Source organism: Trichoderma breve, chromosome 5 (assembly GCF_028502605.1).
Source record: "Trichoderma breve strain T069 chromosome 5, whole genome shotgun sequence".
Lineage (NCBI taxonomy): Eukaryota > Fungi > Ascomycota > Sordariomycetes > Hypocreales > Hypocreaceae > Trichoderma > Trichoderma breve.
Genome location: NC_079236.1, coordinates 3,809,342 through 3,831,525, shown reverse-complemented (window position 1 = coordinate 3,831,525; position 22,184 = coordinate 3,809,342). Strand labels below are relative to the sequence as shown.

The window sequence follows — 22,184 nt, the reverse complement described above, 5'->3', positions numbered from 1 at the left end:
AGATGAGGGCCGTACTCTAAGCGTGGGACGTCCCATCGCCATGGATTAACCAACTCATCGCTAACGAAATTTGCCCAGCGAATGAACTGAAGCCAGAATGAACTCTCAGCTACAGGATGAACTGGTCTTCTCCCGGGCATATCGGAATATGGGAAAGAAAAACTCCCGAGTTGAGCAAGCACCATGACAAAAAAGGTTGTAATAATTGGTGGTGAAAAGAGACGAATTGCTCTCCGAAAAGATGACTTCGACAAAGCTAGAAAAAGGCAATCATGTGCTGCTACTTGAGCTAGCTTGAAGGTCTTGATGGAGAGGACAAAGCCGGAAACAATGAAGAACATGGGCACCAATGGACCAGCATACATGAGGCGTAAGATTGGCAAGCGAAGTATTCCATAGTAATTCTCATATCCATAGCCGTAATCCATGTGCTTTTGCCACGGAAGAGAAAAATGACGGACGAAAACCAGAATAGATATGAGGCCTCTTAGGCCGTCTAGATAGCTTGTTGTATGTACATTCTTTGTAGAAGTCGGACGATAAGTTGAATCGGATTGTAACCAGCTTGGCAAAAGCAATACGCCTAGCTTGACTATTGCCGGATAGATGTGTTGAAAGCAATATACGGCACGATACTTGGCTGTTGGGCGAGTAGTGCCAAATCTCTCCATATCGCCGTGCATGTTGTTTTGCGATTTACTGTGGTAATTTTAGTTTGAGAGAAACAGAGTAGACAATCCCATATGACTCCGCTGGCTATAGAGACATCGTATTTTTGCGAACTTTTTGCCAGCACGGGAAACTAACAAAAGCCGATTTGTTGCTTTCATTCAACTAATTCAATATTCTACTTCTGTATTAGTTGTTTTGGTAATCGTCATCGATATAATTCTGACATGTCGTCTTAATTGCAGAGAAGGTGTTGGTGATACTTCGATCTACTTGCATTTACTAGCGCCAACATGCATGAGTCTTCTGGCGAACTTTTGCTCTCGGCTCAGGATTGAGGTAGAAACATATTGAAGATCCTCACTGGCTATCTAAGGAAGGAGGAAACAAAAGTACCACTATCTATGCGACAAGGCGGAAAAGTCCTCAGGTGCGATATCGCTCAGTCATGACGACAAGTTGCAGTCTCGCTCACGAACGCTGTAACGTTCATGTGCCCACTAAATTAAGGTCAGAAGGCATTTTAACAACTTGTTGATGAATAAATTTTATTTGTATGACCATCGGCTTATAGCAATATTTAGAGGTTCTGAAGTAGCCCATATCGGAATCATGCTAGAATTAGGTATAAAAAGTTGGTGTATTTTCTTCTTATGTACCAGCAGTGCTACTCTCTTCCAACTTGAAGAATCTAAACTTTACATCAATTTGGACACCATATCAATACTATAGTCTGCCATGTTATTCACCAAAGCAATAGTTAGCCTACTGGCTACAGCGTATATCACTGCCGCTGTTGCTATCCCAGCCCGGGGTAAGTAGATGCTATAATGCGTGCAATTGAGTCAGTGTTAACTTTAAAACACATATCTAGGTGCTTTGGATCTTGCTGGACGCTCAATTGATGTAGTTCAAACCAGTTTCAGCAAGCGTTACGAAGGAGATGATGAAGGAGATGGAGATCGTAAGGGTGAAAAGATGAAGCGTTATGAAGGCGATGACGAAGGAGATGGCGGTCGTAAAGGAGAAAAAGCGAAGCGGTACGAGGGCGACGACGAAGGAGAAGGCGACCGTAAGGGCGAGAAAGTGAAGCGGTATGAGGGCGATGATGAGGGAGACGGCGGTCGCAAAGGTGAAAGGTAAATCGGTATAACGGTCATCATGATATATCTAGTCTATGAGCGTTGCTGTTTGCACAATTTAGAAGTATATCTTCCTTAAGTTCAACGTAGGCAATCTTGCCAATAACCAACTGTTCTACATCCATATCGCAATATAGATAGAGATGTTGATCCATTAGAGATTGGCATAAATTATGTAGACGTAAGGCTGATGTCTCACCTACAACAGACCATACGTTGCATCTGGAACCACTTACACCATCCCCAAAGTCCCTTTAGAGCATTTGTTAGCGTTTACAATACGAGAAAGCAGTATGCGTCATTAAATTTAGGAAACAGCTTTTATCAATTCTAGACCATGATCCTGCGACAACTTAAAAGCTTTCGTTATCAAGCCATACTAAGATTCAACGTCATTGCGAGTCTCTATCGCCAGCCTAGGCACGGCGTGTAGTCAGTCACACGCTGGCACTTGGTGGGATACAGCGGACCCATGATGCCGGATATCCGCCGGCATTACAATGCCGGGCTACCCTCGCTTCCCCAGACCTTTTGTAGTATTGAAATCCTTCAGTGTAACATGCTGTTGGTTCGCGTCGATGTGATCAGAAGCTCCAACCCCACTAGGATTAATGCTCCGAAGGAGCAATCCTCAAGCCAGTATACAGGTTGTTCGAATTTCTGCTGTATGTTCAGTTGACATCAAAAAAAAATTACCACTCTTTTACTGATTAGACACTTTTACGACAGGGTGGCAATGTGGCGAATTAAACGTTCGTTACAAAATATGTCTTCATTGGAGAAAGATTATGCGCTGTTGGGCAGAGCTTCAATAGAAGATTCTACGAAGAGCGAAATAGATGATGGTATAGAGCTAGAAGAAGTTCATTTGCGCTCCAGGCGATGGACACAGTCGCTACCTTTTCAAGCTTTACCATGGATTCTGACCTTGGTATTCATGATCATCTCTTTCGCTCAATATGAACTTAGGGACAAGCCATGTCAATCCGAAGAATATTCTCTACTTCGCCCAACCGATTTCAGTACGTACCTTGATGCAGCATAGAAGTCCTACAGAAACTGACCATCTGATATGATAGAGTCCGCATCATCGGAAATTGAGTTGGAAATAGTGACATTCACAGGAGCTCCAGTCTTTATGGAAAATGGCACATTCCACGTACCAAATCCAGGGAAGACAACATATACCGGCCCCCCTTCTCCCGAGATTGACAGCGCATGGGAAGAAATTACAGCTGGCGAGTTTACTGCCCAGTTTAAACTCTAACAATTACTTATTGCTAACTATCATGCAGGAAGATATTTCCGAATCACTGCTGAAGAAGCCATCGAGGCGTTTGGAAGTGCCTCGGATGTATATTGGAATGATAAAGTGGGTGGTTATATGGCAGGGTATGTTCTCTTTGAAAGCTGAACATTTATCAAGCTATACTAATCCTACTAGAATTGACATGTTTCATGCTCTACATTGCTTGGTATGTTCGATTCTATCCAGGTCCCATACTTCTCAGCCATTTTGAACGGGTCTAATGTCAGTGAATAGAACCGGTTGCGGCAATCATTTTGGCCAGACTACTATCCACCGTCTACGCATCCTAATACAATCATCCACCAAGGTATGCGCAGCTGATTTAATCCTAGCGTTTAAATAATTGCATGGTACACTAACAAGTTTTACTTTTTATTATAGAACATTGCATCGATCATATTCGACAGATGTTAATGTGCTCGGGAGACATGACCTTAATACCTACAGAATGGACGGATTATCTAGGAAGAAACTACGTGAACTCTGATGTTCCACACACATGCCGGAATTTTGCGAAACTTCGAGATTGGGTAGTCTCGAGGCACAATGGATCAACCATGGTCCCTGAGTCATCAGTGAAACATCATGGAAAAGGTCAAGATCAGTAGACAAGAGTCTACTATCGAGAGAGAGAAACACAACACACGGTGCCTCTAATGAGGATGCAAAGGAATTGATAGCAGGTATCAAGACCAAATGTATTCGTAACTGCATGTACTCCGTATATATCGGGTATTCTAGAATTTTGTTTGCGCCCTGCTCGTCTATGCCGCAGTCAAGATTGTTGTCAAAGCGCCCGCTCCCATTGCGAATGCCACTGTCCGTATTTACATCGTCATCCCCTAGACCTCGTTCACAGCCTCCTTCAGATCCTTGACGTCTATTTGCCCTTCCTTTGCCTTTGCGTTTCCAGGGTGGCGGCTGCCCTTGTCCTTGACCTTCTTCTCCTTCTTTGCCGGTGGGGGGTAAGCCTTGATGGCAATCTCCTGCCATTCTTTTGACGATTGGAACTCTGCCTGGATCGGGGCCAGCAGCTCGTTTAGTGATTTCGTGACGGCCGCCTTGAGAATTTGTGGTGACAGCTGTTGAATTGGTCAGTACTTGAACAGATCATGAAAACCGAAATCACTTGACTAATACGTACCACGTCATTTCTGTAATCTTCGTGCATCTGAGCGATGCTGCTGTAGACCAATGGCTCCAGACCATCTCTCTCACGATCAACGATAAACTCTCGCTTTCCTCGCAGAGCTGCTACCGGCAGCAAAACGTATTCGACAAAGGCCAGGATGCCATTTTCCTCAACCACTTTGGGGGTGGCAACGGCCTTGCGGATCTTCTTGGCGACGACATCGGGGGCATCCAAGAGGTCGATTTTGCTGTCTGTTCATCGCATATCAGTATCGAGTCATTTGAACCATTGTTGCGCAATTAGAAGGCCTCTTACCTTCGTCACTGGAGCTCATCTTGGCGCCCTTGAGGCCAGGAACCATGGGGTTCATCAAGTGGCATCGCTGCAACATACTTATTAGAGACGGTTCAGCGGATCGGTAGTGGGGTATTTTGCAAGCTCACCTCCTTGTATCCCAGCTTGGGCAGCCAGTCCTTGGCGGCGATGAACAGTTTGCGCTGATCAAGACCACCAAACTGAGCATCCACATCCAGGTACTGCTCATCAAGAACCTGCAAGCGTACTGAATCAGCACAAAGATCCGCCACACGTCAATGTCATGACCACGACGCCACTACCTACCTGGAGAATGGGGTAGAGCAGGCCAGACAGAGGCGCATTGTCCGTCTGCTTGACCACTTCAGCACCAGCCCTCTTGGCATCGTGCTCTGAGATGACAGACGACAACTTGTAGACGTCCATGATGTATTCGGGGCTCTTCTGGTACGAGCTGCCCTGCACAAACTTGAGCTTCTCGGTCGACACGCCGACAGCCTTGAAGATGGCGGTGATGACGAATCGGTAGAACTCGACTCGCAGCTCGACCAGCTCGATGGGCGCCTTGAGGTTGTCGAGGAATCCGTGGATGTCGGCGAGGAGGATCGTCACATGGCAGCCGGCGGCGAGGTACTGGGCAATCTTGATGGCGGGAACAAAGTAGCCGCAGTGAGGGCGTCCGGTTGTCGCAGTGCCTGATAAGGAATGTCAATTGTTAGCAATCACATCAACCGTCTCGTCTCCCATCTCTCCAATTCCAACATACCCCAGTAAATCTTGGGATGGCGGCCCTCGTCCAGGATCTTCTCGATAATCTCCGGGTTCAGAATCTCGGCAAGATTCTCGCGGATGAGCGCGAGCTTCTCGGATGCGTCTGCGGCGGCCATGGCGCTCCCCTTGTGAATTCCTCGAGTACCTGATTTGATGCTTCTGGTTTCTCTCTGTCGCGGTGGTTGGTGATGCAATTCGCAGTGTCGTCTGTTATCCAACTTTTTTTTAATCGAACCTACCAAAATGTCCTTTTATCGCGGGGCAGATTGACTCACCCAAAATGAATGGCGGGGTGGTTTTTTTGCGACTCGGCGATTCATCGGACCGCATCGCAGGTACATGCGAAAGGTATCTCTTCTAGCGCGCCAACTCTGCGTATGTAATCAAAATTAGTCAGCACAACAATCATCAACTCTTTCTTCTTTGGGCATTTTGAAGACGCCGTGTCTCGCAGCTCTTCGGCATCCGCGGTATCCGGAACAAGACAGTTGATTGCAATGACTCTGTAAAGATGTTTCTCTTCCTATACCGGATCAATTATGATTCACCTCAGTGTGTGTATATCATGTCTCCTTTATCTCACCTCATTTAGTCAACTATACGCTGGGCGGACACTCGATTTAGATGACTACAGGGTAACAAATAAGCATCTCCCTTTCGCCACTCAAGCTGTAAATGCTATTGAATGACTGCAATTAGATAAGAGATATTACATGATAGCATCAGTAACGTGATTTTTATGGCTGCTAATGACAAACTGATGGGACTTCATGTATAGTCTCTGCACATATGAAGCCTGCCGGTAATTACCTAGGTAAGTTGTTCAACCATTGAGCCAATTCCTTCTTCCCCCTTCGCCACCTCCCCAGGTTCTTCATTACAGCACAGCTGCCGAAGTATCTGCCGCCTTAGTCACTCAAATTAGCTAATGGAGTAGTATTCTCCACGCTGGCATTGTTTTAACCTCACATGGTACTCCATACACTTCATTGCTATTCGCCATGTGTTGTACCTTAATCTTCAGCCGTCGGACGCTTCCGGCAACAATCCGGCTTTAAAAAGTAAACTCGGTTGTTGATTACTATTTCATAATGTGGAGGTAAACCGAGGCCACGAGATGTATATAACTTGCCTTGAGCAAACGGATATCAATCAATCGTCTCATCTATAAACTATCCTGTATTTGATTCACATCATTGATAACATTTCGGTTGCCGAGCCTTCTTTATTGTCTACTGTGCTACCATTGCTACCTTTACTCAAGCCATGGCCGCTGGAAGTCACGAGTTCCTCGTAGAGGCCGAGTCCTTTGACGACTTCGGCGGCTGGGTCTTGGATTCCCAATTTGAGCTGGAGATGGGGTCGCCGTATCTTCTAGCTCATGGCAACGGGACACCAGTCGTTGATGCTACAACTACTGCTAAAGTATCAGAATCTGGAAATTACAACATATGGGTTCGTGCCAAAGACTGGGTTCCTGATCATCACCCGGGGCGATTCAACGTTGTTGTCAATGGACGTGTCCTCGATACAACCTTTGGAGAAAATAATAAAGATTGGAGCTGGCAATTCGGAGGCCAGATAGAGCTTTCTTCTGGCTCACTAAAGCTTGCGCTACATGACTTGACCGGATTCTGTGGTCGCTGCGACGCTCTTTTCTTCAGCACCGCCGATACTCCTCCTCCCGAGGCGGCGGATGAGAAACAGCGCTCGTGGCGAAGGCGGCTAAGAGGACTTCCAAATGAGCCGGTTGATGCAGGAACCTTTGATGTTATCGTAGTAGGGGGCGGAGTGCCCGGCATCACTGCTGCTCTAGCATCGGCACGTTTGGGAGAACGTGTGGCCCTGGTCCACGACCGTCCGTTTTTGGGTGGCAACGCAAGCCCAGAGATTGGACTGCGCCCACGAGGAAAAGTTGGGCGGATTGTCGATGAAATTTATGAGCGTCGTGAGAATGGCGACTTAATTGCGCTTCAACTACTCCAGGCCGAGTCTAATGCAACGGTCTTTACGGAACATACAGTTTATTCAGTAGCAACTGCCAAAGGAAGGATTACTTCAATCGATGCCCGTGATGCTCGGAGCGGACGTGAAATCCGCCTCTCTGCATCCATCTTTATAGACTCTTCAGGAAAAGCCATTCTTGGAATCTACGCAGGAGCAGAGACCTTGTTTGGACGCGAGTCTAGGGACGAATACGGCGAAAGTCTGGCACCTTTACAAGGTGACCAGGCACATCACGGCAACACGTTATTCTTTCGTACCAAAATGGCGTCATCGCCAGTTTCCTTTCCAGCCGTTCCCTGGGCTACAGAGGTGTCCAAAGAATTCTCCAACCTCTCAGGCCAGCTTGTCAAGTATGGAGAAGAGAACGGCCAGGGTCCTCGTATAGAAGATGGTGTGGGCCCAACAGCTCGCAAACGCATGCGAAAAGAAATGACGCACTATTGGGAATATGGCCAATTTCTCGATCCATATAAGAACGGAGAGCGTATTCGTGATCATCTCCTGCGTGCCATTTACGGCACCTTCTCCAATGTCAAGAGGCTGGAGCCCGAAAAGTATGCCAATCTTGCACTAGACTTGGTTGCTTTTGTGCCCGCACAGGGGGAATTTAGGAGATACAAGGGCGACTATGTTCTTACGGAAAACGATGTCCGTAATCACAAAATGTTTCCCGATGCTGTTGTGCAGAACGAAGGAGCATTTTGTCTGCATATCCCTGGTAATCAAGACTATGACTTCCGACTTCAAGACTGGGAATGGGACGAGCGGGATGGAAAGCCCTACGACATTCCATTTCGCTGTCTCTACTCTGCGAATATCAGCAACCTGATGATGGCGGGGAAGCATATTAGTGTAACCCACGTTGCTTCGTCAAACACAAAGTTTATGGGTAACGGAGGGCAACACGCCGTTGCTGTTGCGGCAGCTGCCCGGTTATGCAAAAAATATAAGACAACACCTCGAGGTATCTGTGAGAAGCATATAGATGAGATGAGGGATTTGATTAACAGAGTCTCGGAAGGCGACGCTCCTATACGCTCTAGCCACTTGTAAATTTACTCTATACATGCATTATATGAGCTATCCTGCCTGTTCTTGAGTGATACTGATCTAAATATTGAAAAATGTATTTATATGTACCGTCTTGAGTAGTCATCGACGTCTTCTGTTGAAGTATTGGAACAGGAGGCTCGTTCAAATGTAATCCTGTTTCATCCACAAGTATTTATCCGCCACGGCAGCACGTCTTCTGGTTATGGGATTTGCTATTCAGTAGCTTGGAAGCTCGATGTCAACTGCCATCGTAATCAAGTGGAGAAACATCGCTCTTTCCTGTAGTCTCGGCAGATCATGAGACCCGTTAAGCCAAAAGATCTCGATATATGAGGTAGACAATTTCCAAGAAACAGGTAAATTCTTAGAAACTATAGTCGAGAGGAACCATAAGCCCAGCACTTCATTATACTTCACACCTCTACGCGCTTTGTTAAGGCAACTGAAAAAGCAACATCGGAAATACGGAAAGATACCTTCTACGGAAAGATGCTTCTTACGGAAAGATACTTTGCTGCCATCATCTAATCTCTGATTAGGTAGATGAACTCATCTATCTAGACCAGGGGAATAGGAATACCAACGCAACAAGGATTAGGTCAGAAGAGGTAACGGTCAGGCAGCAGGCCATTGTATGTCAAGGGACTATTCTATAAACCTAGAACAACCCACATTAGGAAGCTCTTGTGACCATTGGTAGGGCAGTAACAGGAACTAGCAGAAGGAAGGGGTGCCAGAGGTGTAGCCGGAACAATTACGCATTTACTAGTAGCGAAATGGAAGACCATTTGTATGGATCGGACTTTCGGAGTGTTGCCGCTTTTCCGGGGCGTCTTAGTGCACACGTGTGTAAGAAAACCTCCGAAATGGCGGAGTTAGTATCCAAAAACAGAGATTCGGAAAAGCAGAAACTCTTGTTATGTATCTCCGTGGCTAACAGTTGAGCTTTTCCGGAATTCCGAAGCACGTTTAGAAGGGGGCGATGCAAAGGCGGCTGTGTTCCTTGCTAGAACTGGAAATGATGGTAGGATCAGGTTGCCGTTCTGGCAGGGTGCTAAAAAGGTTCTAGGATGCGAAGGTGCCAAAGTAGTAAACAGCACTTATACCAAGGTAAGGTAGTAAAACGAGACTTCTGGAGATGCTTCTAAAGAGTACAATTACCACGGTAAACTATCTCGAAAGACGAATAGATATCTAATTTAGATGTTGGCCCTATTCAATTCCTTGTAGCTACGACTTTGGCAACAGAAGCAGAATTTTTCCTGAGATACCAAGAGAGTAGAGAGAGATATTTGGCACCCCGATGATACTTCATTAGCACCATGTCATATTTTGGGACCATTCCAGCAGGGGTTTCGAGAATTCCGCACGGCACCATCCCTGAGCATGCTACGGGTTTCCACCAATTACAGCAGCAGAAGACCGACATATCTACATACAGTTAGCCATCATTAACAACGCTGCTTGTTTCGACACCCATTGTCCGGCTTTCGTTTGCATAGAGCATAGCAAGTGCTGGGATTAAAGGGCAGAATTGAGCTGCTGCCTGGTAGTAATAAATGCCAAGATTACCTTTACCTTACTCGGGCAGTTATGCAGCTAGGTTAGCTCAGCATCTTTAGTTTAGGAACATGGGATGTAAGTGGTTTCAACTAGCAAGTAATACAATCAGTGGAGTTAGCTGAGCTTCACAAATTGATAGACAATTCTTTTTCGTGTCTACCTATCTCTGCATTTTATATACATTCGGTTTCAGTTAGGGCCAGCTCCATACGCCCACCATTCCTGTTTCTTATGCGCATTGTGTCTTGTTATTCTGCGCTTAGAGAACGAATGGCACGTCCCCCCACGAATTGAATGTGCTCGAAGCACTGCCCTGTGGACCTGTGGCAAGAACATCGAAAGGATGTTGAGGGGCGCTCTCGTCGCTGGCCAACCACGAACCAGTGTAGAGAGTGTAGTTGGTCCCTGCAATCTTGCCGGAAGCCTTCATGGGGGCCACCTCCGCAACCCATGGGCTTATGGTAGCACTGAAGTTTGAAGGCTGAGGAACGATAAGCGAGATGTTAGTATACTGGTCAGCATTGTAGACCTGAGGCATAAATACTCTGTTAGCTACTCCACTCTTATTTAACATACTGTCGCACAATGGGGGTCAATCATACCGCTGCAGTCACATTGAGTTGTTGAAGAGTGACACCGTTGACAGTTTTCGTAGTTTGCGTGCTGAGGCTCATCTGTGGCTGAACAACATCAGACAGAGGAAATCCGGCGCCTCCATTGTTATAGGTCGTAGTCTTTCCACTGCCGTCCGTAATGTCAACAGTGAAAGAGGATATGCCTTGCTCAGCAGGAATATTGATACTGTAGTCAAGATAAACAAAGCTTGGGCCGCAGTTAGGATAGTCGCAGGTTGAAGTAGATATGTTTCCAATAACGACGGGCGATGTGGCAGGCAAAGCCGCGCCGGTGCGTGAGACTGGCTTGACCAAGGCCTGGATGCCACCTCCCAGCAGAGTATCGACAATCTGAAAAATTAGTTTCTTGCGGCTCTCACCCGTTCTTGTTGGTGCTATTACTAGTACTTACTCTTAAAGTTAGACTGACGGTCAGCGTCTTATCCGCATTGACGTCTATAGACCACTTTCTTGGCTTAACGGGCAGGGGTTGAAGAACATCAGTTAGCTTGACACTTGGTGGCACCGTATTGATCATACGTTCCAACAGCGTAGCGCAAGTCTGAGAGAAGAAATCTAGTGATTCAGCCATTCGTGAGATCATATCACCGCCATCAGCGTTGAAAATGCGGAAATCCGATCGCGTTGTCTCATTATGGCCAAATGCAAGTGGATTCTGAGAAATATTGGCTACAAATTCCTTGGCACTGTTTGGTCAAGATCAGTTACATGTCGACGGGATGGGTTTAGGGGGGCTTAGTTGACCACGAGGTGCCAAGGCCGACTTACACCTGGTTGTCGAAATTGCTTGTCGTCGTATCAAAAAAGACCGTATTGTCATTACCGAAAGGCTAAATGGTCAACATTAGCCGCCGCATGCATGAATAATCGCTAAGCCTCTGTTGGTCAAAGAGAGTGGATATACGAACGCCAGTAACTGGAGGGGGCTGTGGGTTCGGCACGATTTCTGGAAAATCTACACCATGCACACCTCCAACGGTATGCCCACAGGCAACAAGGGCAATCATCTCAGTCGTGTTGAAACCCTGCCTCACGAACTTTGCAGTGTGTGTGGCAAGGTCCTCCTGTGGTTCTGGAACTCCAGAAGGGCCTGGGCCGGTTGCATCAACACGACCCGCCCTGTAGGGGAGGATGATATTTCCATTTGAGCATCCACCAACTCCAAAAACCGCCCCCATAGCGAATAGGTCAGCTAACGAGGATCGGGTGGTATATCTTGGCCGGAAAAAGTCTAATGTTTCTTGGAAACCAGCGCCAGGATTCTCTGGGCGATCCTTTTCGAAAACAATCGAGGCATCTATTCCTCCAGTGCCAGCTTGCACGTCTGCCGTGGCCATGTCATGGTATGCGTTTCTGATCCACTCAGCACCAAAACCACGGCCGATGGCGAGACCACTGGCACTGCAAGGGACAGCAAAGGTGGCAAGGCTGCTTTCAAAAGGGTTCTGTTGTTCGAACAGCATTTTCTCAAGCTCGTCAGTTGCTTCATTTGGCCAGACATTGTCGGCGTTAGTGGGAAGCCAGAGCGAGCACGTGGCCAGCGTATAGGCAATGGTCTTTGTCCAAGTCATGATTACAATGATGTTTATTAGAAGAAAAATGTCAATGAAGACTTCGAAGAGAAATATGAACATCACTCTGGCTCAGTTTTGATCCTTTATAGGAAAAGTTTCGTAAGGAATGCTTTAACCTGGTAATCAATAAACGAGTTATTTGGCCTTGTTTCGAGCTCTCGTGTCTGTCAATGACATGCATTATGATGTGTTAAGCGCTAGCCCCAGCTTCCTATTTCAGTATCATGCTTTTTAGATGAATATACTGAACATGGTCCAGACTATAAGAAATAAGCAATGTGTCTATTAATGGATGCCTACGACTTACGACCTACCAAATTCGCCCGTGAAATTTGATAGCGCCAGTTTTGAATCTCAATCCATTGTGTTATTGGTTCGAGTCTGAGAGTATCAGAGCAACAATAAGCGGTGTGAACAAGGAATATCTCTACACCCAATATAGTCAGTACTTCAAATAGCTTCCTATTTCAGTGCCATGCTGTTAAGATATAAAATGAAGTATGATGAAGTTTATACAACCTCCTAAGTTTGCTTGTATAGTCGAAGCCAGGCGTAATGGAAGTCTGATGATAATCCATACACTCACCGATGACTTTAGCCGAGTGGAAACCACATGAATGGTGTAAGAGCTTTTACTCATAAAAAGTTCAGGGGTTAAGTTCCTAGATACTCTAGCCACTTGCAAGTGTGAGGGTACTTTCATTGGTTAGGGTGGTGTGATGGAAGTCCGCCATGTTGCCGCAAAGCCGAGAGAAAGGATCAAAAAAATTAAATATTTATTTATGTTTATATGTAACCACTAATAGCATAGTACTGAGCACAATTAACTAAATAAGGCAAAGAAAACTACAGCGTTTCATCAGTCTCTTGATCCGTTCCATACTGGTATTGTAAGCAAGCTCAAGCAACATTTCAAAACACCACCCAGAACCCAACCGCCAGTATCCTAATAATACATGTGAATTGAGAAGCATACAAATGAAAAGGTAAAGAAAGTGTTGTCTCCTGTAATTTACTTCTTCTTTCCAGCTCCATTGACATTGCTCTCTGTCATTGCCCCCTGAGCCGCGTTGAGTCGGCCAAACTGCCACTCAGGAAGAGTGATACCAGTCTGCTCATTGATCGTAGTCATCAGTGGTGGAAGCATCTGGTAGACATTGCGCATGACATCGGTTGATTCCGAGCCGCTACCCTGGTTTCCGGTATTCCAAACGCTGATCTTGGGCTCCAATCCGCGGATAGCGCTGGCGTTGGCCTTGGCAAGCTCGACAAGAGTGCCGTCCTTGATCATCATGTACTGGAGAAGACCAGCTGGACCACCAAATGCAACAGAGAGCTTGCCGTATGCGTCTGCCATTGCTGTGATACCTTCGGCTTCTTTAAGGGTTTTGACAAGGGCAGCCTCAGCGCTCCGCACACTTGCTTCCTGGTTTGCCTCCGCTGTCACACGAACCCTATATGCCTCTGCATCGGCAGCCTTTTGACTTTTATAAATCTCAGCGTCTGCTGCGCGTTGGTTGGCCTCTTGGTTAGCCTCGGCCGTTACCCGAGTTTTGTATGCGTTTGCTTCAGAAGCCTTTTGGCTCTTGTAAACCTCTGTATCTGCTCCTCGCTGGCTCGCCTCCTGGTTTGCTTCTGCAGAAACACGAGTTTTGTAAGCGTCTGTATCTGCGGCGCGTTGTCCTGCCTCCCAATCTGCCTTTGCCTTTGCGTTGAGTTCATACGCGAGGGCATCCGCGGCTTGTTGTTTAGATTCACGAATGATAGTCGCTTTGACGACATCTTGGGCTCGAAGACGTTCCATCTCGGCTGCTGCACGCTTGACTTCGACCTCTCGCTTCAAATTCTCGTCCGTAGACTCAAGAGTTCGCTTAGCGGTGACCCGGGCGATCTCCACATCTCGTGTAAGAGCAGCTTGTTGGGTATGGAGGCGCGCCTCCGCCTCTGCGCGCTCGATATCCCTCTCTGTCTTTTGTACAGCAGTCTCGGCATTGATTTTCGCAATCTCGCGATCTTGTTCACCCTTCTTCTTGGCTTCTCCAACGTTACCTCGAAGCTGAGCTTCGGCAACGTCGATTCTTGCCTGGTTCGTTGCACCTTCGTGGGCCTTCTTGGAGAGCGATTCGAAGTAGATGGAATTGGGAGCATCCTTGAGCTCCTTGACGTTCGAGTTGTAAATTTTAAGGCCGAATTGCTGAAGTTCACCCTGAATGTTGCGGAAGATGCGTCGCTTGAAAACTTCACGTTCGGTGAAGATTTCTTCCATGGTCATTCCGGACACCAAAACACGCGTCTCACCCTCGATAATACCCTTGACAATGTTTTCTACATGATCTCGCTCTGCAACTACCCTGTTGCCGCTGTTTGAGCGAGCTAAAAGCATCGCATACTTGACGAGAGCGTCTCCAGAGTCTTCTTGATGGCTTGTGGTCTCATAATTGTCTTCTCCGTCATGTGAGATTGTTTCTGCGGTGACTCCTCCTTTAATGTTGGCCCCACGCTGATTGACGTCTGGTCCAACTGTAAATACAACAGGGAGAGAGAACTGTAGTTTCTCCTTTGTCATTGCTTGGAGGTCCATGGCATAGTCGTGGGGCTGCACACTGAAACGAGTGTATCGCTGAAACGGCCACACCCAGGCAGCTTTGGTGATTCTAACGGTACGAATACCCATGCCAGTGATGGCAAGGTATTCGTCCGGCGCAGAAATCTTGTAGGACGCCATGGTGACTTGTTGGTGTGTGCTTAGAGAAGATGTGTTTGGATAAGCAGTTGTGAGGGGAAATAATCAAAAGAGCAGCAATAGAATTTGGATATGAGAGATGAAAGAGAAAAAAGAGCAGACAAGAGGAGCAATTTATGTAGATAATAAATGATTGGTGTAACTTTAAAGGTGAGTACAAAAGCTTCTCTGTTCAAAACTGTAGGGGGTGGCTCGGATTGAACAAAGATAACAGCGCGCCAATTTATACAATGACCAATGTGCGCCGAGCCAAAGAAACCTCCAAAAGTATGCCCATTGGATTGCCCCGAGAGCTGCTCCCTCGCTTTTCCGCCTCACCATCATTGGCTTATAAGGCAGGGCTGTTTAGTCCAGACAACTCGGTCAACCAGAGGTGGTATGATGCATGGCTCGGCGGTGGCGCAGCGATCGTGATGTTCCAGAAGCTTTCCCCTACAGGACGCCAAGGAACACGAAAGTGAGGCGGATCGCGTCCAATTTGGCAAATGCCGGCGTTGGACTCCTCAGCCGCAGCGGCCTAGTAACTTTTGGCGTGGGCAGATTCGGCTCAGCTTGATGCAAGGTGAACTGTCCTACAGTCCTTGATCATCTGACCGCCGTTTACACAAAGTATAAATTCCAATCTCCATGATTTTATATGAGGGGTTTTTATCTTGCCATTTATAGACGGCATTTGCGGGAGTTGCAGATGTGGCATTCATCGACACGACGTGAGTCAATGCGGTATTATATACAAATGAGCCTTGCCTTGGTGAGCTTATGGCGATCGTAGTGCAGCAATTTGATTGGATCCATGCAGAGTGCAGGCCCCATTCAGGCGACAATGCATGGGGTGCATGTATGGGGTAAGGGGAATAAGCGGAACTGTAACAAGTTGTGAAGTAAAGTCTAAGTACTAGAGGAGGAACAGTCTTTAGTTATTCTAATTTTGACATTTCCAACAACATTACTGATAAGAGGAGTACGCAAATCACCCTCTGCCAGATCTTTGACTGCAAAACGATGCCGCAATTTCGGCCCTCTTGGCAGCTGAACATAGTATTTCTTCAGCAAGAGCCTACCCGTTCAAGCCATACGAAACTAGATGCATTAAGATGAACGGAAAATTAATGAACAAAGTGAATGTATGCGAAATAGAATTAAAATGAGATTCATGTGTAGGATGTCTAGAAAACGACTGTGGTAACACCTATTGAAGCAGATAAAGAGTCTTCCGTATATCATCCTAACGAAGAAGAACGGTCGGTAGGGATCTCGCGAAAGTATATCGTAATGGAGCAGTCTGAGAATATTATCAGAATTTGAGGTATGAATAAGAAGGGCGGTGGAAAATACCTTGGTGGCCAAGCACGCTCCAGCTGTTCCATCATAACGTTGAGCCGACGAACAGCGCGCTCCTGGCGTCTTCGAGTGCCTCGAGTGGTGGGCATGTTGAAGAAGCTTCGAACACTGGTTGATAGCCGACTGGGGTGATGAACGAAGAGCTTGAGGCGAATGAGGAGCTTGAGACGATGGAAGAACTTGAGGTGGATGAAGAGGAGGATGTTGAAAGAGAAAATTTTAGTTCGGAGAAGAGGAAGAGAAATAGAAGGGAAAAAAAATGTTATCTTTTTTATCTACTACATCTACTACATCTACTACATCTACTACATCTACTACATCTACTACGTATACTTCATTAAGGGCAAAGTTTAAATAAAGTGAATGAATGCATGTACAATTTGAAGTGAGAGCCATGTCTAGGATATCTAGGAAACAACCACGGCAACACCCACTGAAGCAGACAAAGAGTCTTCCGTACAGCATCCCAACCAACAAGTGCGAGTAAAAGTTTCTAAGATGCCCAATTCTACTCTACAGTTTATACATATCGCCCAACCAGTCGGCAAGCATTGCAACCATTTCTTTCGTACAGCTGTGTCCTGTGTTCTCCTGTATGAACAGTCTGGGCTTGATGTCTTTAGATGTTTTGCTTCCGTTCCGCATGGTGCTCCTTCTTTCTAACCATGATGTTGTATACCGTGCCGGTACCAGTTTATCGTACTCTCCATTGCACATGAATAGAGGTACATCGCTGGGGAATTCCTCGTATATCTTCCTATCACCCTCTCGGATCAATTCTGCCAATGCGCGCGGCCATCGACGCCGTTGCGACTCGTCCATAAGCTTTTCTAAATGTTCGTAGCTGACAGTCTCTAGCTCTTCTCCCTTGACACCAAGAGCTGAAGCATCAATTCCTAGACGCTCTAGTAGGAGAGATGTCAAGTTTGGGCAACCGACAACCATCGCGAAGGCGTCAAACTGGCCAGATGCAGCCGATGCCATACGCCAGGCTGTATGGGCGCCTAATGAGACGCCCAACATGATATTATGCATGCGATTGAACTGTGGGAAATACGCTGGCAAAAAGTCGAGGACAAGCTTGAAGTCTTGGGTTGCACCGGATATCATGGATATTAAATCGACGCTGTAGAGATAGTACACTGTTAGTAATACTCAATTAAAGAAACATGGACAACATAAACCATGTCTTTTGAAAAAATTTGCACAACTTACGCATGGTTTTCATTACCACCTGACCAAGTCAAGTTTGCTTCTGGACTGACCTATTGGGTTCCACCCTTGTTAGTTGTCATCATGGCGGCAAAGGTGGCGAGTAACACATACCTGGCGATCTCCATGATTTCTCATGTTCATCGTAATGGCAATCATCTCAACTTTCTTCTTCCTGCCATCGGATCTATATCTATGCAAAATCTCATGGGCGATGCCTTCTGTAACTAGATATGTTCTTGTTCGGTTATGAGCAAGATACAAAACAGCGACGTCCACTCCAGACTTTTGTTGGAGCTCATCTAATCCATAGACGTATATAGTAACACCACCGATCGCTAACGATGTTTTGCTTGACCGAGGTGTCGACAAAGGGAGAGAAAATCGCGGCTCCAAGCCATCTGGGGTTGTGCTTGGCGAAGGCAAAGTGTCCGACATCTTGGCGTGCGTTACTGGTGCCTCAAAGAAGGAGTGAGTAGACGAATGACAGGAGTGCTAAGAAAAATGCACAAATAAATGACCGAACTAAGAGGAGAGCCTAGACTCAAAGAGACGTGGCTTAAGAATCCCTTCCTCGTGCCATCTCTATAAACCGATAGACAGCGCTGTGCAGGTATAAGTCGGCAATAACAAATGGAAACAAGCATTTGCCGGGCTCTACTTTTTTTGCCGGAATGCAAGGGGTTCGGCTGCTTGTTCGGCCAGTTCGGTCAACTGTGCCGATTGGACTCCGTACAAATCTCGTAGCGGTACTGTGGCTACCCAACTAATTGAAGACATGGAATTCCATTAGCGTAGGAAGAGGCACAATGTCAGATCCTTATTACATACCTGCTATGAACTGAGCTTGTTGATCGTAAGTCACGTTCGTAGCATGTGGAAAACAAAGGGACTTGGTGGATCTAACAAAGCAGCGTCTCACTGAGCACATATTGAGAAGGTTTACAGCATTTACAAGTACACTTAACGCGCAATAATACATAAATATTAACAATGATGAATATTTCATAATGTGAAGCAAATTTACATTTACACAGATGTACAATTAGTTTCCTTCACTTCCCAGCCAATCGCTTCCTTGTCTCTATATCTCAAATTTCTGCAAGGAGATCCCACACGCTCAAAGGATGCTGCTTAAAGAACTCCAAAATAATTGGTGTTGCATTGAAGCTAGCAATGTGGTGGCCAGACACCTGGTTATCAGCATTTGGCGCCGTGCTGGGCCAATCATGTCCGATTACAGCGTCGTAAACGTGCTCAACCAATCCAAAGTTGACTCCTGACCCGTATTTGTAGGATACAGTATTAGATGAGATCGGCGTGGTAACATTGTGGAGGCTCAGCCCGTCTCGTGCAGCCCATTGTTGGATGAAATGCGGGATGGATGGAAGACATTCCTGCTTGCGCGCACCACCCTGGTAATGAATTGTAGTGTCGTTGCCACCGTGAAACTCCAGGAATGGAATGTCATGACGGCTAGGGTTACATGGGATCTGCACGGTGTCGGCGTCACAGGACGACGTATTGACATAAAAGGCACCAGATACGGGGGCAAATGCTGCAATCCGGCTCGACATTTTCTTGTCGCAAGCCAGAACGTTACAGAATCCGGCGCCATCCGACTTTCCAGTAGCAAAAATTCGAGCAGGATCAATGCAATACTGCTCTTGAACATGGTCGAGAATATCTGCAGTGAACTGGAGGTCGTTTACGGTGACATTCGGAACGCCTTGCCAAAAGTCCTTCAGATATGTCAGCCTTGGCTTTAAATACTGCTTCCGAGCGATTAAATTGCCCTACATTGATGCCCTGAGGGTAAATGACAAAAGAATTCGTATTGAACTGGGCACTGGTTAATTCGTCTAATTCCAGTTGGCTTTCTGCGGTTCTTTCGCCCCCGTGGTAAGACAGGATCGCCGGAGTTGGGATCTCATTATGGTACGTTGGTGGAATTGAGATGAGATAGTACCTCAGCAGCCCACCACTTGTAATTGTCACGTTTGCAACACTACCAGCTGACTGGCCATGAGGTAATTTCTTAAGGCATCCTTCCAACGAGATGGACGGAAGGCCTTTGGGTAGGACCAAGGCTTCAGCCAAAGCGGCGAAGAATGCAACCTTGAGAGACAACATGGGTAACCAGAGACAATAGAATCCTAATCCGGAAGAGAGAACAATGGAACACTGAATCACACTTTCCACTTACGTCAATTGTCTTAGATTATCTCTCCTTTTATATATAGTCACATTCCAGTTGGAAAATGCTACCCCAAGGGTCCGTCACATTTTCTGTGGAAAAGATGCGGAGAACCCTGGAGAGAAGGGTCCAGCTAGACGAATTCAGTCCATGAGAATGCCGAATCTCCAGCTCATGTTTGGTAATTACCGAGTTTACCGGAGTCATATGTTCAAATGGTTCCTCTCACCGTCTATGAAGCTCCATAATTCTTAGGGCTGACTGACAGATGGATAGAATCGGAAGCCGGTGCCTCGGTAAGCAGGTTCGAGCTCACGATTGTGTTCTAGAAAGCTGACTGTTAATAAGATAGTCTGTAAACTATAGACATGATGGAACTGATTTGCCGGACTTATAGGGTTTTTCATGACTAAAAGATAGCTAAACTGAAACTTCAACATCTGGCTCAGTAGAGATGGATGGAATAAGTTGAGTTAGTTGAAGGCCATCATGGAGACAGTCTGACTGTATTGATATTACTTCTCTTGAAGTTATGGGGAAGGCGAAACCATATTAGAAACAAGTGAGATAGGAATGAACTAGAGTAATTGAACAACTGCTATTGAAGAGACTATTGGAAACTAGCTAAGTGTTCTACAAGACGTATCTGAAATCTTTGTTCTGGATATCAGTAAGATCCTCATCAATTGAGTGCAGACCCATGGGTGTGCCGCTTCGCTTGTCTCTCTTTCTGTTTTCCATACGCAACGCAATAAGAGTAATGGACGCAATCACCACCACTCCACACAGACAGACAAAGCTTCCTACAAATCCCGCGTGATAGATTGGCCCCGGAGACGCGCCAAAGATCACTGGACCAATGACATTTCCGACGCAGTATCCAACGAAGGTCGAGGCACTGACAGTGGATTTTTCTAAAAGTTTTGTGAGATGCTGTTCCACACAAGACAGATGCCACAAGAGGGGAAAAAAGCTTACTAGTATGTCCGGCTATGTTCGATGCCGTCAGAGAGACAGCAATTCCTCCAGAAGCAACTTGAACAGCAATGAGAAAAACACCTGCAAACAACAATCCTCGATTACTCCGAGGTCCGAACCAGCAGATGAGAGTGCCCGCGATGGAGATCAGACCACAGATAATAATCAGCAGGTAACGCATGTTTCTCCATTTCCGTGTGATGTAGCCCGAGAGAAGAATCGAAGTGGCAGTAATCGCTCCAATGGGACATGTTAGAGCCAGAGAATCGAAGTGGTCGAATCCAAATCCGTTAATCACAACAGTACCGAAAGTTCCAAGGGCTCCCGATGGCACACCGGTAAGAAGCACTATGAAGGCGCTGCTGTACAGCTTGTAATCGCGGAAAGCCTCGAAGAACTGGGCCTTGTTGAATTCGTGGCTTACGGTACCGGCATTGTTTCTTTCGAGACGGCAAATAGCAATGTGTCTCTCGGCTTCTGTCAACCGTTTACTTGTCATGGGGTCATCAGGGAGGAAGAAGAAGAGCACAATGGACCACAAGATGGTGACACCGCCAAGAATCAAGAAGATTGGTTTCCAAGAAGGCAGTGAGCCGTGAATCTGGCCCAAGCCGTAGTTGATGAGGGGCGATATGGCTGTGGCAACTCCAACACAGCTGTACCAGAACCCAGTTCGCAGGGTCTGCTCTTCTCGTGTCCACCAGAAGGTAACCAGGACAGTAAAGGAGGGAGCAACGGCTGACTCGAGGAAACCCAGGAAAAGGCGATTGATCATAATACCGGCATAGTTGAAGCAGCCAGCCGTGGACATCAGAACAGCTCCCCAGAGGAATGTAGCGACTGACACCACTCGCGATGTTGAGTAGCGCTGACACAAGAACATCATCGGGTATGTACCGACAAGATATCCGATGTAAAACATCATCGAGGCATTGGCGTATTTCTGGTTATTCGTGATTGGGGTTCCGTCTGGCAAATGACCAACAATCGTGGTGAGCTTCAAGTCTGCATTGAAGTTGAACTGTGTTGCGGCGCTCATGACACCCTTGTCGTAGCTCTGCAGTGTATACGTCACCATCATAAGTGGAATAATCCTTTACAATTGAGTGAGCCATTGATCACGGGGAAAGGGTATAAACAACTAAAGCGAGAGGGGTATCATACCAGAAATCGAGTTTCCGAATAAGCCGTCTCTCGTCCTCCGGAGTGAATGTCTCACTAGTAGGCTTCATGTTGGCAGTGTCGTCTTCCATCTTCTCAATCTCTTCAGCCCCATCATGCTTGGTGTCGTCAAGCACTTCCATGTCGTAAGGCGCCATAGTCACAGAGTAGCCGGACGAGTGGCTGTTTTGCTGTTCAATGTGTGCAAGCATCATTCGATCCCCGTTGTTGTGGTGATAATGATGTTATATAACGTTCTCGTCGTCGTTCCTCCTGACCCTGTGACACAATTGGCTGACCATCGTTCGGCAAAGTTACCACACAGAGAACACGACAGGGTTGAAATCACCCCGCTCTTCTCCGCGATGTTCCGTCATGATGC

At 46.6% G+C, this 22,184-nt stretch overlaps 9 protein-coding genes across 9 annotated transcripts; 3 read left to right on the top strand and 6 right to left on the bottom strand.

Annotated features, from left to right (window-relative positions):
- Positions 1 to 1,407: 1,407 nt before the first annotated feature.
- T069G_08791 (uncharacterized protein) lies at positions 1,408 to 1,812 on the top strand (the record flags this gene model as incomplete). The annotated part of the gene is made up of 2 exons (XM_056176001.1): positions 1,408 to 1,483; positions 1,544 to 1,812. The coding sequence occupies 2 exons, from the start codon at positions 1,408 to 1,410 to the stop codon at positions 1,810 to 1,812; spliced, it is 345 nt and encodes a 114-aa protein (XP_056026950.1).
- A 765-nt stretch (positions 1,813 to 2,577) lies between these two features.
- Positions 2,578 to 3,078, top strand: T069G_08790 (uncharacterized protein; the record flags this gene model as incomplete). The annotated part of the gene is made up of 2 exons (XM_056176000.1): positions 2,578 to 2,833; positions 2,891 to 3,078. The coding sequence occupies 2 exons, from the start codon at positions 2,578 to 2,580 to the stop codon at positions 3,076 to 3,078; spliced, it is 444 nt and encodes a 147-aa protein (XP_056026949.1).
- An 884-nt stretch (positions 3,079 to 3,962) lies between these two features.
- On the bottom strand, positions 3,963 to 5,454 carry T069G_08789 (tRNA synthetases class I (W and y) domain-containing protein; the record flags this gene model as incomplete). The annotated part of the gene is made up of 6 exons (XM_056175999.1): positions 3,963 to 4,202; positions 4,265 to 4,503; positions 4,568 to 4,634; positions 4,696 to 4,803; positions 4,874 to 5,262; positions 5,334 to 5,454. The coding sequence occupies 6 exons, from the start codon at positions 5,452 to 5,454 to the stop codon at positions 3,963 to 3,965; spliced, it is 1,164 nt and encodes a 387-aa protein (XP_056026948.1).
- A 1,150-nt stretch (positions 5,455 to 6,604) lies between these two features.
- T069G_08788 (FAD dependent oxidoreductase domain-containing protein) lies at positions 6,605 to 8,398 on the top strand (the record flags this gene model as incomplete). Its single annotated transcript, XM_056175998.1, has 1 exon — positions 6,605 to 8,398. The coding sequence occupies one exon, from the start codon at positions 6,605 to 6,607 to the stop codon at positions 8,396 to 8,398; it is 1,794 nt and encodes a 597-aa protein (XP_056026947.1).
- Positions 8,399 to 10,220: 1,822 nt separating this feature from the next.
- T069G_08787 (peroxidase domain-containing protein) lies at positions 10,221 to 12,167 on the bottom strand (the record flags this gene model as incomplete). The annotated part of the gene is made up of 5 exons (XM_056175997.1): positions 10,221 to 10,490; positions 10,564 to 10,926; positions 10,988 to 11,282; positions 11,365 to 11,426; positions 11,505 to 12,167. The coding sequence occupies 5 exons, from the start codon at positions 12,165 to 12,167 to the stop codon at positions 10,221 to 10,223; spliced, it is 1,653 nt and encodes a 550-aa protein (XP_056026946.1).
- A 1,015-nt stretch (positions 12,168 to 13,182) lies between these two features.
- Positions 13,183 to 14,895, bottom strand: T069G_08786 (SPFH domain / band 7 family domain-containing protein; the record flags this gene model as incomplete). Its single annotated transcript, XM_056175996.1, has 4 exons — positions 13,183 to 13,647; positions 13,717 to 14,573; positions 14,670 to 14,766; positions 14,830 to 14,895. The coding sequence occupies 4 exons, from the start codon at positions 14,893 to 14,895 to the stop codon at positions 13,183 to 13,185; spliced, it is 1,485 nt and encodes a 494-aa protein (XP_056026945.1).
- Positions 14,896 to 16,767: 1,872 nt separating this feature from the next.
- On the bottom strand, positions 16,768 to 17,904 carry T069G_08785 (uncharacterized protein; the record flags this gene model as incomplete). Its single annotated transcript, XM_056175995.1, has 3 exons — positions 16,768 to 17,380; positions 17,470 to 17,519; positions 17,581 to 17,904. The coding sequence occupies 3 exons, from the start codon at positions 17,902 to 17,904 to the stop codon at positions 16,768 to 16,770; spliced, it is 987 nt and encodes a 328-aa protein (XP_056026944.1).
- A 653-nt stretch (positions 17,905 to 18,557) lies between these two features.
- Positions 18,558 to 19,599, bottom strand: T069G_08784 (uncharacterized protein; the record flags this gene model as incomplete). The annotated part of the gene is made up of 2 exons (XM_056175994.1): positions 18,558 to 19,208; positions 19,267 to 19,599. The coding sequence occupies 2 exons, from the start codon at positions 19,597 to 19,599 to the stop codon at positions 18,558 to 18,560; spliced, it is 984 nt and encodes a 327-aa protein (XP_056026943.1).
- Positions 19,600 to 20,296: 697 nt separating this feature from the next.
- Positions 20,297 to 22,014, bottom strand: T069G_08783 (major facilitator superfamily domain-containing protein; the record flags this gene model as incomplete). Its single annotated transcript, XM_056175993.1, has 5 exons — positions 20,297 to 20,577; positions 20,642 to 20,722; positions 20,765 to 21,584; positions 21,627 to 21,735; positions 21,806 to 22,014. 5 exons carry the CDS (start codon positions 22,012 to 22,014, stop codon positions 20,297 to 20,299), a joined length of 1,500 nt encoding a protein of 499 aa, XP_056026942.1.
- Between the last annotated feature and the right edge of the window lie 170 nt (positions 22,015 to 22,184).